At 47.7% G+C, this 15,479-nt stretch overlaps 1 protein-coding gene across 3 annotated transcripts; it reads left to right on the top strand.

Moving 5' to 3' along the window:
- The first annotated feature begins 962 nt into the window (after positions 1-962).
- Positions 963-14,676, top strand: PARP3 (poly(ADP-ribose) polymerase family member 3). Of its 3 annotated transcripts, none has more exons than XM_061567043.1 (11): positions 963-1,121; positions 4,519-4,726; positions 5,134-5,268; positions 5,966-6,163; positions 6,805-6,937; positions 7,606-7,829; positions 8,942-9,121; positions 10,076-10,156; positions 10,571-10,748; positions 11,688-11,834; positions 12,821-14,676. In XM_061567043.1, exons 2-11 carry the CDS (start codon positions 4,541-4,543, stop codon positions 12,991-12,993), a joined length of 1,635 nt encoding a protein of 544 aa, XP_061423027.1. In that variant the 5' UTR covers positions 963-1,121; positions 4,519-4,540; the 3' UTR covers positions 12,994-14,676. The 3 variants fall into 3 exon arrangements, with proteins under 3 accessions (XP_061423027.1, XP_061423028.1, XP_061423026.1); XM_061567044.1 differs by having other exon boundaries at positions 984-1,102; XM_061567042.1 differs by lacking the exon at positions 963-1,121 and adding an exon at positions 1,251-1,579.
- Positions 14,677-15,479: the final 803 nt, after the last annotated feature.

The raw sequence follows: 15,479 nt of genomic DNA, 5'->3' as shown, positions 1-15,479 counted from the left end.
TGGATAATATATGCCAATGAATGATGTACAATCCTACTCCACCTAAGCTATTCCATGCCCATTGACTCCCAGTCATGGGCAATGGAAAGTCTTTAACATTTCATAAGTAATATTATTTTTGCCACTTTATAAATAAAAGTATCATTGTCATCCATTTAATTAAGTCACTGTCAGTCGTGGTGTCAGTATCCTTATTCATCATGTTTGCTTATGAAACACATAAACAGAATATTTAGTTATACTGGAAGAATCCGATGAGCTACAAAACTCTTTTTTCACAGATGTCCATTCGGGGCGGGTTACAACAACAACAACACTGTTTGTGCTACGGCAGGCTATCTGTTTACACCTTGACCACAATTGACACAATGCACTTCAATCACTTAGGCAAGCCTGGGCAGGACAGGTTTGGGCAGGGTCAGGCCATCCCCACGCCCGTGACCCCGAGCCACGTCAACAATAGCCACGCCCACTTTCACACAGGCCCCGCCCCTCCCCTGTGAACGCCCCGCCTCTTTTAGCACTAGCCACGCCCATATTCCACTTGGCCCCGCCTCTATTCCGCCTGGCCCACATCGACAATAACCACGCCCACTTTCACACAGGCCCCGCCCTCCCCTGTGAACGGCCCGCCTCTTTTAGCACTAGCCACGCCCATATTCCACTTGGCCCCGCCTCTATTCCGCCTGGCCCACATCGACAATAACCACGCCCACTTTCACACAGGCCCCGCCCTCCCCTGTGAACGGCCCGCCTCTTTTAACACTAGCCACGCCCGTATTTCACTTGGCCACGCCCATATTTCACATGACCACGCCCATATTTCACTTGGCCACGTCCATATTTCACTTGGCCACGCCCATATTTCACGTGGCCCCGCCTTTATTCTGTCTGGCCCCGCCCTTATTGGAACAGGCCCCGCCCCCTCCCCGCTTTGGCCCCGCCCTCGTGGGACGAACCCTTTTTTATTTTCCACTTTGGCCCTTTGATTTTCACTCCTGCGCCACTCCGCATCAGCTGTTGCCACCGCAGTAGACACCGTGACACGCAGACGACAACAACAACAACAATAGCCACAACAGCTGTAACAATAACAACGTTGGTAAGAATACAGCTGCAGGGTGAGTGAGTACTGTCATGTTGGTCTTAGCAGCGCAGCTGAACTGCGTTGTATGTACGTGTTGAGTGCAAGGCAAAATGACATGACAGAGAGTATACCCGGGGGGGTGGGTGGTGATGATGACAGTACAGTTGAAGCAAAGTGAATTATTAACCACGTGAGAACGTAGCTGCTGCTGCTGGTGGTGATGGTGGTTTTGTGTAAGTCTTCACGTCGCCTCTGCCTATTTTAATTAATGTCCGGTGGTTTAATGCGTTTTTTTAAATTTGCTTAAACATGAGTACTCGCTGTACCGTCTCATAATTGATTGTTTGGCTTCGGCCGCATGAGGTTCATTGCGTGGCCTCACCCCAACAAAAATCAGCTGAACATTGACAACCAAAAAGAAAAGCCACGTTCACAACTGCTGCGTTGGTGTTGTTGTTGCCTTGGCATTGAACGCCGATTCACGACAGACAGGTACAGTACACCGGTCACACACGTGGACATCTCTGTAGCGACTGCTGCACGGTTTGTCGTCTTTATCAACCGGCTGTTTCCGTGCACACGATACTAAGTTGTGACATTGCGGGGTTGTTGTCACAAATCGACATTCGCCACTTAAGTTGCGGTGAGGTCACCACGGCGTTCGTGCCAGGCTGGGTGCACTTGGGATGGGGGTCACGGGACAGACTCGGGGGTGATGGCTTGAACCGAGACGTCTGCAAGATGCGTTTTATCCGCCCGGCGCTCCGATCGTTGTTGTGAGCGTCGCTTTATCTGCCCTCCGTTGTTGTGTTGGAGGGCGACCGCCTGCAACTGCCCCAGTAGCAGCAGCAGCGTCCTTCACGAGCCTTCTTCACGAATCTTCATCCAGAGTCTCTGTGTGTGGTGGTGGTGGGGCACATCTGGGTGCATCTACCTGTCATCTCAGTCAGCCAACGCATGGCACCAGCTGGGGCTGTCCCGTGACCTCTTCCTGTCAGCGAGACTTCGACAACTTCGCACGATAGCCTCAAAGTGCACCTAGCCTGGCACAGGCGCCGGGGTGACGACATCGTTACTTGTTGGCGAATGTCGCGGTGTTAGTGTTGGTTGCCAAGGACCGGTACCAGCGGTGTCAATATCGGCCTCTATGGAGGAGGCTCGTGAAGGACACTGCTGCTGGGCAAGTTGGAGGCTGTCGCCTTCCAAAAACAACGGAGGGCAGAGGAACGATGCTCACAACAACGAGCGGAGCGCCGGGTGGATAAAGCACAGCAAGTTGGCACAGTAGGGGGGCACAGGTGGTGCATCTACCGGTCATTTCAGTCAGCCAACGCATGGCACCTGCTGGGTCTGTCCCGTGACCTCTTCCTGTCGACGAGCCTTCGACACTTCACGTGGCGGCCTCAAAGTGCACCTAGCCTGGCACAGGTGCCGTGGTGACGTCACCGACAGTATATTTGCTACTACACGTGTGTGAGTGTCATGAACCGCGTGGAACTCATGGGCCTTGTCCGGAGCCAATTCTCTAAGCCGAGTCAGAATCGGAATCTTTATTTATAGTGGAGGAATCCGATGACTATAAAGCTCTTTTTTCGCAGATGTCCAGTAGGGGCGGGTCAGAACGGTACAACAACAAACAGTACAAAACACGATAGGAGTGCAAAGTATAGGCAGAAAAAAGGGGAAAACCTATTCTCAAGGTATACAAATCACAAAAAATATATACAATTAAAACTAGACAGTTTTTTTTATCTTACCAGGTAAAGCCCACTGAGATAACTTATTGTTTCAGAAGCGACCTTCCCACAAATGATAGCTCAACAAAGTGGCTTAGGGGCCGTCCATAAATGACGTCACGCGATTTTGGACGATTTTGACCCCCCTCCCATCGTCACACGGCGTCACAAAAAGTCAGCCACCCCCCCTCAAATATGACGTCACAAAGCTCTGCCCCCCCCCCCCAAATTAAAACATGCTTCAAATCGCTTTAAACTATTGTCATTGTAGTGCGTATTTACACGCTGCACTCTGATGTTGTAGGAGAAAACATTTATTGCAAAGTCTATTTAATTAAGTAGAACGTGTTGTCTATATTTATTTAAAGTTGCGAATTTTGATGTGACGTCACATTTCTCAAACCCTACCCCCCCCCCCCTTGTCACACATCGTCACAAATGTCTGGCCCCCCGCCCCCCCTAGGTGCGTGACGTCATTTATGGACGGCCCCTTACACGTGGAATTTTATAGCAAAATAATTATAAACAATCTATTTTAAGAACGGAGAGCAGTGGAGAGACCTCGATCGATTCTGGGACTTGGGGTATCCTGGTCGGGACGGCGACAATTCGCCGAAACGAATTTGAAGGCGGATTGTTTGTTGCATGATCATGGGAAGACGCCGGGAGAGAAAGGATTGGCGGAGCATGTGAACGAGCATGGGGGTGAGGTGAGGGGAGCGGTGGCGCAGCGGTTAGCGCCCTGCGCTCCGAACCCGGCCATCTGGGTTCGATTCCCACTCACGGCCACCACCAGTGACAATTATTTGAACCGGTCCTGGGCCTCCCCAAGTTCGACCCAGCCTCAAATGAGTACCTGGTCTGGTGTGTAATCATCGCCACTGGGGAGACGAAGGCAACCGGGCGTGGTGCTGGCCACACACCCCCCCTCGTGTGCCACAGTTCCGGCCTTCATAGGTGCTGCTCGCAAACGACACTTGCCCCCAATCGTCTGTTAAGGCTATACGGGGGATCTTTGTTTGGTGAGGTGAGAAAGGCAAAGGAGAGAGCGAGGTGGGCAAACCAAGACACGGGGTCTTGGAGGGAGCAAGGCTGGTTGGGAGGAATAGAGCTCTCTGTTGATGAAGAATGCCTGGGCTGGGTCACAGTGCACATGTGTGCACCGGTGTGCGAGTGTTAAATGTGTCCACACTCTTTCACACGGGTGGACTTTACACAGCCAATCAAACAGAAATGGTGTCCGAGGACATATCTTTAACACCAAGGATGGGCAATTCTAGGCATTGAGTCAAAGTCCACTGGTCCCTTTCACCTGTGAATTGTATGTACAGAGTTGCGTGAGTGTTATTGATTGACCATGGAAATGTCGCCACTAGAGACAAAAGTGTTTAGATGTGCCATGCTTTGCTATTGACATATCCACTGCTGGTTGAAGGCTTCTCCATGCTGACGTGCATCAACAATGTGTAAACAATTGCACTCGAATACAACAGGGACGTTTGTACACAAACTTCAACACGTGGCTGTGCGGAAATGCATTGCTGTGTATAGTTCACCAACGCACAGGCTTCCAAGTTCTCAATAATACACTGAAAGCACAATTAGTAATGAACAATTTAAACTATTGAAACATTTCACTGGGGATAATTTGTTCTTACACTCACCCCAGTTTCGGTGTTCGACCTCTGTCAACAGAAGCCGAAAGCTATTCAAAGCCATGGCACCAAAGCGCAAAGCAGCATCGGCAAAGGGCAAACGGCAGAAGAAAGTAAAAGCTGAGGTTGAACCCGAGGTCCCCCCCGCTGTGGACAAGGTCACTGAGACTCGCAAAGCTCTCAAGACTGAACCTGGCAGCAAAGCAAAGGCCAAGATTGACTCCGCTTGCAATCTGGCTAACAAAACGGTAAGGTCCTGTTATATACCGTGTTGCGAGGGTGGTGATGGTAGTTGTTGCTAAATGTTGGTGTCGCACTGCCCGCGGTTAGCACTACGCTGCGCTATGAACCTGGCAGCCCGGGTTCGATTCCCGCTCACGGCCAACAACAGTGACGATTATCTGAACCAGTCGTGGGCCTTCGCTAGCTAGACTCAGCCTCATACGAGTACCTGGTGTGGTGTGTAAACTTCACCACTGGGGAGACAAAGGCGGCCAGGCATGGTGCTGGCCACCTACCCCCTCGTGTGCCGACCTTGCCTTCATAGGTGCTCGCTAACATCACTTGCCCCAACAGTCTGTTGAGGCTATATGGGGGAATCTTTGTCTGTGCCTTGCAAGATATGCCCCTGAGTGTTGCTGGGTGTCCTCGGCAGGGCCTCGAGGTGCACGAAGACTATGACTGCATGCTCAACCAGACCAACATCGGCCACAACAACAACAAGTTCTACATCATCCAGCTCATCGCAGGCGATGGAAAATTCTACACGTGGACACGATGGGGCCGTGTGGTCAGCATGATACCTTCCTCTACTCACACCACTCAATCCACTGCCAATGTGCAGTACTATGCGATGTCTCACTGCATTGCCAAAGGCAAAGTGTCTGCCTGCTGAAATGAGTGTGGAGTGGTGCTCATCTCCACTGGTGGCCCAAATCCAGCAGTGGGTGATTCCACATTCGTATGAGGAGTCAATCGCTCCATATGACAATTCCACCGTGTGTTTTTGAACATGCGTAGAATATTGTAGGTTCTGCAAATTTCAAAGAGTGATGGTTTTCAGTGTTTTGTCAATCCGCTCCCTCGACGAAGGCCTCAATGTGCAGTCGTGGTCATGACGGTTGTTTGATCATAAGTCGCCGTCCAGCTGAGTGGATTGGTGAAGGAGGCATTTGGAGCTGGTCCTGATATCATTTGCCACTGTTTGCTGTCGCTAGGCATCATACGGCACTGAGTTTATAGTGTAGCGTGCTAACCACTGCATCACCAACTTTCCTCTATATGTACACACTTAAATGCAGCACTTATAAGCATCGGATGAACACAGTAAATATATTTTCTTTGTGCTCAAATACATGTCCATGTATACGTGGAGGTTTTATTTTTCTCTCCCCCCCCCCCCTCCTTCATTCTTGCTTTCATCTCTTTCTTTTCATGTATCCTCTTCCTGCATCCCATCGTCCCCTTGTCCGTCCACGTGACTGCAGGGCGAGGGCGGACAAAACGCCATGAAGACCTTCGGCAACGAGGCCGAGGCCATCAAAGACTTCGAGAAGAAGTTCAAGGACAAGACCAAGAACAACTGGCAGCAACGTGGCGAGTTCACGGCGCACCCTGGCAAGTATACGCTCATCGAGATGCAGTACGAAGACGATGAGGAGGAGGGAGAAAAGCCCGTGGTCTCGGTGAGTCCTTCCCCACCACGTTTCAGAGGCAGAGGTGGTTGCAAATAGCCACACAACTTGAATGAATAAATAAATCGATCGATAAACTAAATATAATTATTTACTTTGTCTTTTAAGGAAGGTAAATGTGCTTGGGCAAGACACGTCGCTAGAAGGGATGATGATTGCGAAATCAGAGCACCATGAGAGTTGGAAATTGCTTGCGGAGGCCTTCTTTCAGCAGTGGATTGATCATGGCAGCAGTGGATTAATCATGGTTGATGATAGTGATCTAGGAAAGCCTCAGGAGCTCTCAAGATGATTGTATTTTTTTGGAAGGCGCTGCCTTGAGATTTCCGCCCATTTCTTCGTCATCATGTGTGTAAACCGGAGTAACTCAATAAAACCAATGCGTTTGGCAGGATAAAACTCAATCGTTTCACACGGATCGCTTGATGAATCCACTTGTTGTACTGTCATATCCTGGTCCGAGTCACCTCAAGTGCAAATGTGCATTTCACAATTATCTATGTTATCCACCAACCCTGCATCCAAAACTCTGGATTACAGGAGTCCACCTTCTTACCTGGCCACTGAACATTTCGCCCCTGTAGGAGAGGGCATCATCATCATTATTAACAAGGCTGTGTTGTCACGTTTAGGTGGATATTGTGGATGGCAGCCTCACGAAGAAGGTGATAAAGCCCTGCTCCCTACCGAAGCAGACACAGGACCTCATGTCGCTCATCTTCAGCAACGACATGTTCAAGGATGCCATGAAGGAGATGAATCTGGGTAAAGAGGCATTGGTTGGATGGGTCAGGGGAGTGATAATGTCTGGAGCACTGAGCCAATACAGCTGGCGTCCTGGGTTACAGTCTGGGTGGCCACCAGTTATGGAACTGATGATTATGTATATTGCACATTCCTATTGTTGGGATAAATATATCCATAACACAACACAACTACCCAAACTTCCAGTCAGAAATAAAATCAGTGTCTCCATGCTTATCACTTGGCCACGGTTAACATCATTGGCAAGAATTCCACATTCCTATCTCTATAGAACAGCCGCTGGTGACTTCCCACAAAATGGAAAATCTCATTATTAAAGCTCGGATTTATTATCGCCAAAGTCAAACCTGTGCCAGTGATTTGAACCTGTGACCGTCCAATTGTGAGTTGGCCATTCTAACCATGGCATCACCCTGACCGATGCCTGTATTACAGTAGAATGGTTTATTAAGAATACAGATTTTATAATCTGTTACAATTAGAGTTTTCGATGCAAGATTGGATATTTTTTGTTCTCGTTTTCACCACCTCGTTTGTAATTTCCATATACATTTTTTACAAGCTTTTACTCCCCATCAGCATAATGCTACATTCCTATAATTCCCACACACACACAAGTCAATACACCAACATTTCCCTATCATTTTCTCCTGTCTCCCCTGCTACAGACGTGAAAAAGATGCCCCTGGGGAAGCTGAGCAAGGCTCAGATCGGCCGTGGGTTTGACGCCCTGGAGGCCATCGAGGAGGCCTTGCGTACGGCTGCGGGTCAACGTAACCTAGAGAGCCTCAGCTCCACCTTCTTCACCATCATCCCGCACAACTTTGGGCGCATGCGGCCGCCCGTGATCAATTCGCAAGAGATAATCCGTAACAAGAAGGACATGCTGCTGGTAAAAAAAAGAGAGAGGCCAAGGGGACAGTCGTGCGAGGCGGTTTGGGGGCGTTGAAAATAATCATGTATGTTTGTTTATGATGGATAAGGCTCGCCGAGTTGCAGGACTCATTTCCAGGAGGATCCTGCGTTGAGATATTTGCGAGTGAGAGGAAACAAGAGTGGTCAGAGAAAATATATGCATATGATGGGATGAAATTTGCAAAGATCCACACAGATGGGATTCACCAACTAATGCCTCCAAAGTGCTCCATTATAGGTATTCTCCTACACGGGGATGGCTGGAAACAGCACAGATATACAAATACACGACTTTTATTGTACATTAAATCGATCTAAGTTCACTTTCCATTGGGCAAGGGTCCTTGTCTGTAAACATTGGGCAACTTGCCAATATTGGTTCAAGCAAGCAGGACTGCTGATAAGACATTGAAAGTGAATTACAGATCCAGAGCTTGCTACAAAACAGATGCTGCTGATGATATGCGCTGCCAGAAGGCTTTGTGGTGACTAGGTTGTGTAAAAATAAATGTTTTTATGCGGAGAGACAAATATTGGAGGGAACCATTATTTATTTTATGATGTTCACTTCATTATCAGCTCATGAGAATGCAAAGTCTTACGATTCAGATTAGTTTAAAAGCTATAAATCACTAACATTTAACTGAACCCTGACCTCTGCGTCAGTCTCTGCACTCAAATTAGCAATGATTCGTGCTCGTCTGCATTTTACAAGTCTCATCGTTCCCGTTTTATTCTCCAAGCATCATTTTTACTTCCATGGTCACCACGTCTCATTGCTCTGTGCTCTACCTTCTCCTGCTCTCATCCTTGGATTTCTGTCATCCCTGTGTGATGCTGTCCTTGCATTTCCTGTTTCTGCCTCGTCTGTATCTGGTTCTTATGTCTAATCCCTGTGCCTGTGTCTCATCTTATGTATCATCATCATCAGCTTTGTCTTTTGCTCATAATTATCTCATCCTTGTGTTTTGTTGTGCGGTTGTCACCAGCATTTCCCATGTCTCATCCCTTTATCTTATTGTTGACGTGTCTCATCATCTCCCATGCATCGGCCCTGCGTCTCTCCCGTCCCCGTGTCTTCCCCGGCAGGTGCTGGCAGACATCGTCCTGGCGCAGTCGCTCCAGGCTGACAAGGATCGCGCGGCAGCAGCGGCAGGCGGCGAGGGAGATGTGGGCACCGTCGTGGAGGTCCCACACCCCCTCAACGCCGACTACGACCTGCTCAAGTGCGAACTGGAGCTGCTGGGGGAGGACTCGCACGAGCTCGCAGTGAGTGCTCACGCGCGCGCGCACACTCGCAACGCACCCCCACCCTCACCGCTGGCTCCACGACGAGCTCGAGGCTGCCCTGAACGCACACGCTCGCTCACAGTGTGCACTCGCACGTTGGCTCACGTGCATTTATGCTCTCATGCACAAGCTTGCAACGAGCGCCCGCACGCTCGCTCACACTCACGAGATTTCAGCGAGTGCTTGCTCGCGCATACTCACACGAACGGGCACGAAGCGTGCGTGGTACACGTGAGCGCTTGCGTCGTGGAAGCGGGCGTCAGTCGAGTCGCTTTGTGTTCATTAACGGAAGATGCAACCCACAAAATAAGAACCTGTTATCTTGCTGGCTCGGTATTGTAGCCAAGCTGTGTGTCATGGGCTCTCAAGACAGTGGGCTTGAATCATGGCGGTCACCATGGTAGTGCTCTCATGGTGTCATAACTAGATCGCTGTCGTGGTGCACCTAAAAATGATTTTACTGTAGAATTTTTTCTCGTTAAACGATGCTTCAAAGTCACGTTGGATAGACGTTATGAATGGGATACAACAAGATAAGGGCTGCGTCTCCTTTTACGCTTATGCTGTTCAATGTGCACGTGGGGAGCGGTAGTGTAGCGGTTACCGCGCTGCACTACGAACCCAGCGACCCGAGTTCAATTCCTGCTCACGGCCAACACCAGTGGCGATTTATGCTCAGTAAAACCGGTCCTGGGGCCCCCCTAGGTCGACTCAGACTCAAAAGTGTACCTGGTGCGATGTGTAAACAACGCCACCAGGGAGAAAAAGGCAGTCGGGCGTGGTGCTGGCCATCCACCCCCTCGTGTGTCATGCAGGCCTTCAAAAGGTGCTACTCGCTAACAGCACTTGCCCCAACAGTCTGTTAATGCTACACGGGGGATCTTTGTCTTTGGACCCGCCAGCCTAACAGGTTCTTTCTATGTGCCACTGCAGGTGATTAAGCAGTACGTGTCAGCCACAGCGCCCTCCTACATGAAAGTCAACTGCGTGTGGAAGGTCAACAGAGAGGGAGAGGTACTCGCACATTAACCCCCGAGCCAATTGACAGATCTTAATAAATATTTTTTTATTTCAGTCAGCTTTGTTTCATGGTCTTCCACTGATACTGAACCATTGTCCCCTCCTGTCTGTATATCTCTCTTTCTCTTTGTCTCTTCTACTTTCTCCTTCTCTCTCTCTCTGTGTTTCTCCCTATGGTTCTTTGTTAAATTGTCCCTCTGTCTTCTCTCTATCTGAATCCTTCCCTCTGTATCATTGCTTCTATATCTCTCCATCTTTCTCCCTCTCTGTATCCCTTCATCCTTCTGTTTTGACGTATCTGTATTACTTTCTCCGTCTAATCTCCATCTCGTTCTCTCTTCCTATCTCTGTCACTCCCATCCGCGCCCCCTCCCTCCATCTCCCTCTGTCGGTCCCTGTCATCGACAGTGCGAGCGATTCAAGGCTCACGAAGAGCTGTCGAACCGCCGTCTGCTCTGGCATGGCACCAACATTGCGGTGGTGGCAGCCATCCTGAAGAGCGGCCTGCGCATTATGCCGCACTCGGGCGGGCGGGTGGGATGCGGAATCTACTTCGCGTCGCAGAACGAGAAGTCGGCACAATACAGTGCGTACTGCTGCTGCTCGGGTGCCTCCTGTTGTCGCCGATTGATTTTCTTTTTCAATCTACTGGTCAGAAATTCATCGGGATATCTCTCAGACGTGATTTCGGGTTGCGCAGCATTTTGTTTGGTTGCGGAAGAATTAGTTCAATTCTCGAAGACGCTGCCAGCGTGTGGAGAGCAAAACGTCAGACATCATCCTGAACATCGCGTGGTCCAACCCGAAAACACTTTTGAGAGCATACTCGTAATTTGTTAGGATATTTTTTTTTATCTCACAAATAATGGACTCTTCTTTTGCAGGATATAAGTGTGGGTTGGTAGGTGGGTGTGGGGGATGTACGACTGGGTTGGTTATAGATAGATCGTTTATTGTCATTGTCACCAGTACAACGAAATTTATCATTCACTACTGATATTAACCATGGCCAGGAATCGAACTGGGATCCGTAGTACAGTGGCCTAATCACTGCTCTTCTGCTCCACCCATACAGATGAAAAGTAATTCTCTTTTCAAGCAATGTCTTGATATTTACGACACATTTATGAATCCTTCAAATCAAATCTTTGCGACGTGGGGGGCTCATAATGGCAATGGCAGAGCGTGAAATAGTTCCTGATGATGAGTTTACGTGAAACACTTTCACCGGGATTACTTTCATGCTGAACAACACGCGGTACGACCAGAAAACACTTCAAGGATTATGAAATGCCACATTCTTTTTTTCAGGGGATTCTACTACTATGAATAGTAATGACTTTTAATGTATGTACTGTATGTATGTTGAAGTTATTTCGCAATGTACGTAGCCAACCCTGTGAATAGGAGGTGTGGGGAAAGGACAACAAACTAAACACAAAAAGCAGTTCTAAAGGAATGAGTTTTCATCGGAGTAAGGTAGCATTTAACTTGATGTTGTTGGTGTTTATTTTCTGCTTGGCAGTGGGCTATGCCTGTGATGGCCGGGGAGTGATGTTCCTGAATGAGGTGGTGCTGGGGAATGAGTTCACCATCACGAAGGATGACAGCAGCTTGAAGCAGGCACCCGCAGGCTACAACAGCGTGGTGGCACGCGGTCATGTCGAGCCAGGTACGGATCGCCAGCACCGTCGTCGTCATCATAACCCCTGTCCACTCATGCAAAAGAGGCGTTCTACTGTGGTAACACAAGATTTTAAGCAAAGAAATAATAAAAGTAACAGCCTTGCTCAGGTATGTGCTTTTAAAACTGCTATATGGGGAGCAGGTTGTCTAGAAGAACATAGTTATACCTCATGAAGAGTTAAAGGATGAACGTTTGACCATCAAAATTCATGGGGAAGCCTCTCTTTCATTCTCCATTAAGTCATCGAGAAGGATAATTTTGTTTCTATGTTGCTATGGTAGAAGGCTGAAACCGCAGTTTTCACAGGGTTAGGTTTTGGAAAATATTCTTCCATATTTAGTTAATCAGCGGTGAGCCCTGCCTTCCAGTTTCAATGGGCGATGTGGATATCTGATGCACAAGTGGCGATTAAAGGACAATCCGCACTGCAACTGTGGCAAACTTCAAACAACGGAACACATCGTGAACAGTCCCCCCTTTAATTCACTTCCCGGTAGGACATCAAAATGTTTCACCACATCATAACTGATGTTCATGACTGGATATCTGAACTCTATCTACATTTTGAATGTTGCTATTTTCATGTGACAGAAAAGGATTCTATTTCTGTCTCTTGGCCTCATTCGCAACGTCCTTCCAGAACTTCCTTCTTCGAGCTTCCACCTCTGAAGTAGAGAAGCATTGCAGGATTTTCGACCCGAGATTTTTGCACTTTTGTTACCACCCATGTGGCCCAGTGGTTAGCGCACTGCACTATAAACCCTTCGATCTGAGTTTGATACCCGGTCATGGCGAACAACAGCAGCGATTGATGTTTGAATCGCACTGACCAGCGTGGTGAATTATGGCCAAACAACCCCATGATATACAACAGCACGGGGATGTCTCCATCCAGCAGCGGTGGATTCACACAGGGCTGTAAAATTGTTATTTGTAACATTAATTTATTGTTGTCATCGTTTCCATGGCAGACCCCAAGAAAGACGTGACCCTGGAACTAGATGGAAAGCAGGTGACTGTGCCCCAGGGTCGCCCGGTGCAGGTCGCAAAGTTCAAGCAGAGCAACTTCAGCCACAGCGAGTACCTGGTGTACAACGAGAACCAGTGCCGTATCCGCTACCTGCTGCTCGTCAGCAATAAGTGACCGCCGGCACCACGTGCCAGAGCAGAGTGCTCGGCTCCGCGGGAGAGGTGGTGGTAAACGACGTTAATGATGGTTCAACACAGGTGGGAGAAACACATACACGGGGGCAGACGTGGGAGGAGGTATGTGTGTGTATGTATACAGTGTGATAAATACACACACTATACATATATACTGTAGAGTTGATATATTTATGCAGGGTGTCAATTATTGCTATTTAATTTAAATTTCGAGCTGGGACTATGTCGTTAAATCCACAAACTTAGTAGCATGGAAAATGTTTACCACTTGAGACACACTTGGGTACCGAGATTTGAGAATAAAAAAGGTGCTCTCTGACATCTTGGATTTTATTGTTTCGAATGATTATGTTATGTTGAAGATCACTTGAGCTTTTTGGTTGTTGTTATTATTGCACTTATTTACCCAGCAAATCCTGAGTCTCATCACTTTCGGGAGGGTCCGGCCAAGTTTTCTCAGTCGGGGGTGACGATTACTTTATATATTTCAATTGAGTATTTTGCAATTAATGTTTCAAACATGGCAAATTTGGACCACGATGCTGGCACACAATCGCCTACTCTTGTTAATGACGCCTCGGGAACTTTAACGTCCACTGAAGCAGATGGCGTGTATATGTACGGTTAATACACCCGCTGTATTAATCAGGGTAGCCACTGGATTCAAACCGTGAACTTCTGCAACAAGAGACGAACTCGCTACCCCTAAGCTTTGTCGCCGGTTTAAAAAACGATGTAATTATGACTCACAGGACTCTTGCAAAGGAATGAATCTCAGTGCATTTCCCATGGTTGTTAAAAGGTTTCACTCGTGTGTGTACTACACGATGTATACAAAACACTGTATATTAACACCCTCTGTCTACAACTGTACATGCATACATTCTTGATATACACCCGTGTATGCACGCTCTTGATCTCTCTATTAAGAAGTAAATTTACTTCTTATCTTCAATTGAATCCAATGTGCATGGTAAATTGATATAAATTTACAAAACAGTTAATAATGTCGTTTGAATAAGAGATAATGAATGTTTACACGTTATCACCTGGCATAGGCGAATGTAACCTGTATGGGCTTTATGTAATGAATCACACGTATATTGTGAATGGAGTTAATGATGGCCATGGATTGGACCCATAGACTCACTTTACTGCACAATAGGTGATGCCCACGAGTTGAGTAATCAATTCAGGGCACAGGGCACCTATTAAGATTCAGATGGACACTGTACAGGGATTGAGCAGTGAGGTGCTGTGTCACGTGAGGTCGATTGGTGTGCATCCGGTGATAATGACAGATGCACGAATGCTCCTCGGAAGAACACTTTGAGATAAAGAGTCGCCGGTCCACAACCCTCTGGTGTCCTCGGTGGTGGAGTCACTCAATCCTCAAGAGGAGGGCAGAACACGATGCAGAGTATTCCCCGGTGCAGCGTTGAGTCGATGGTGCATTGCTGAGTCTATGGTGGAGTGTTGAGTCTATCGTCTTTATTAACCTGTCTATCCCCTCGTTACGATCACGGGAAGAGGGATAGGGCGAGCCGGTTACACTAAGTATGTTGAACGCACTAAAATGTTATACAGCACTGAAAATTGAAGCTCAAAGCATAGCTTGAAAATGTGAATAGTTTATCTTTTTTTAATAAATGTTTTTTGCCTTCCCCCCACAATTGTATCTGCATTGTGTTATCGGCGTCGTATTACGAGACAATTCATTCGATGTATAATCGAAAGCAGTGCAACTCCACAGAAGTGGAAATCACTGAGCTACTTTTCATCGCAATCACTTTCAAGATATTTTCAAGTGGCCCTCTGGCGGACACGTTGGAGGGCAGCACTCCAGTCGACTGTCAATCTTGATTTGAAGCTTTCGTGACTGCAGGAATCCAAACTCTTTGGTACATTCGGTAAAGTCACGTAGGTAGAAAAAAAACTAAAATCACGACGTTTCGATGGCAATACAACCTGAGGACGACCGCTTATGTTGTGATCGAAACGTGAGAATTTTTTTTATACCTTAGTGACTTTACCGAAAGATCTAAAGCGTATAGTCGACTTGTGTGTTGCACGATCGGCACACCGATATTTTTCATTGTCAGAGCTCGAATTTAGGCTAATACAACAGCAGACACCAATGATAATATAATCATCCAGAAGCCACCCAATCTTAGCAGATCTCTATTAACATTCCTTCCCTTTATTAATGCTACCCCTATCCCCCTCCCTTTGATGCTGCTATGCTGCTAATGCCCATGCATTATGCAGGATTAGCATTTCACAAATAGCACTAATCGCATTCCTGTATTTCCCATAAATATGCTAAATTCCTCTTGATATGCAGATTATTTTGTCAATGCGCATTCCCCCCCCCCTTCCAACCCAGCTTAAATAGACGCTCCAAGCGTGGTGTTTTTCTTTTAGACGCTGTCGCCTCGACAGACCTGTCTTCACCTGAGGACGGCT

Source organism: Lethenteron reissneri, chromosome 38 (genome assembly GCF_015708825.2).
Source record: "Lethenteron reissneri isolate LAM-NWPU_2019-01 chromosome 38, ASM1570882v1, whole genome shotgun sequence".
In the NCBI taxonomy this organism is placed as follows: domain Eukaryota; kingdom Metazoa; phylum Chordata; class Hyperoartia; order Petromyzontiformes; family Petromyzontidae; genus Lethenteron; species Lethenteron reissneri.
Note: the sequence above shows the minus strand (reverse complement) of the source record. Positions and strands in the feature narration are given on the sequence as shown.

Excerpts from the sequence above, each read along its gene's own strand:
- PARP3 (XM_061567042.1), top strand. The coding sequence starts at position 1,446 with ATGAGGTTCATTGCGTGGCCTCACCCCAACAAAAATCAGCTGAACATT. Across the intron at positions 1,580-4,518 it reads CGCCGATTCACGACAGACAG|AAGCCGAAAGCTATTCAAAG; the intron begins GTACAGTACACC and ends CTCTGTCAACAG. Across the intron at positions 6,164-6,804 it reads GAGAAAAGCCCGTGGTCTCG|GTGGATATTGTGGATGGCAG; the intron begins GTGAGTCCTTCC and ends TGTCACGTTTAG.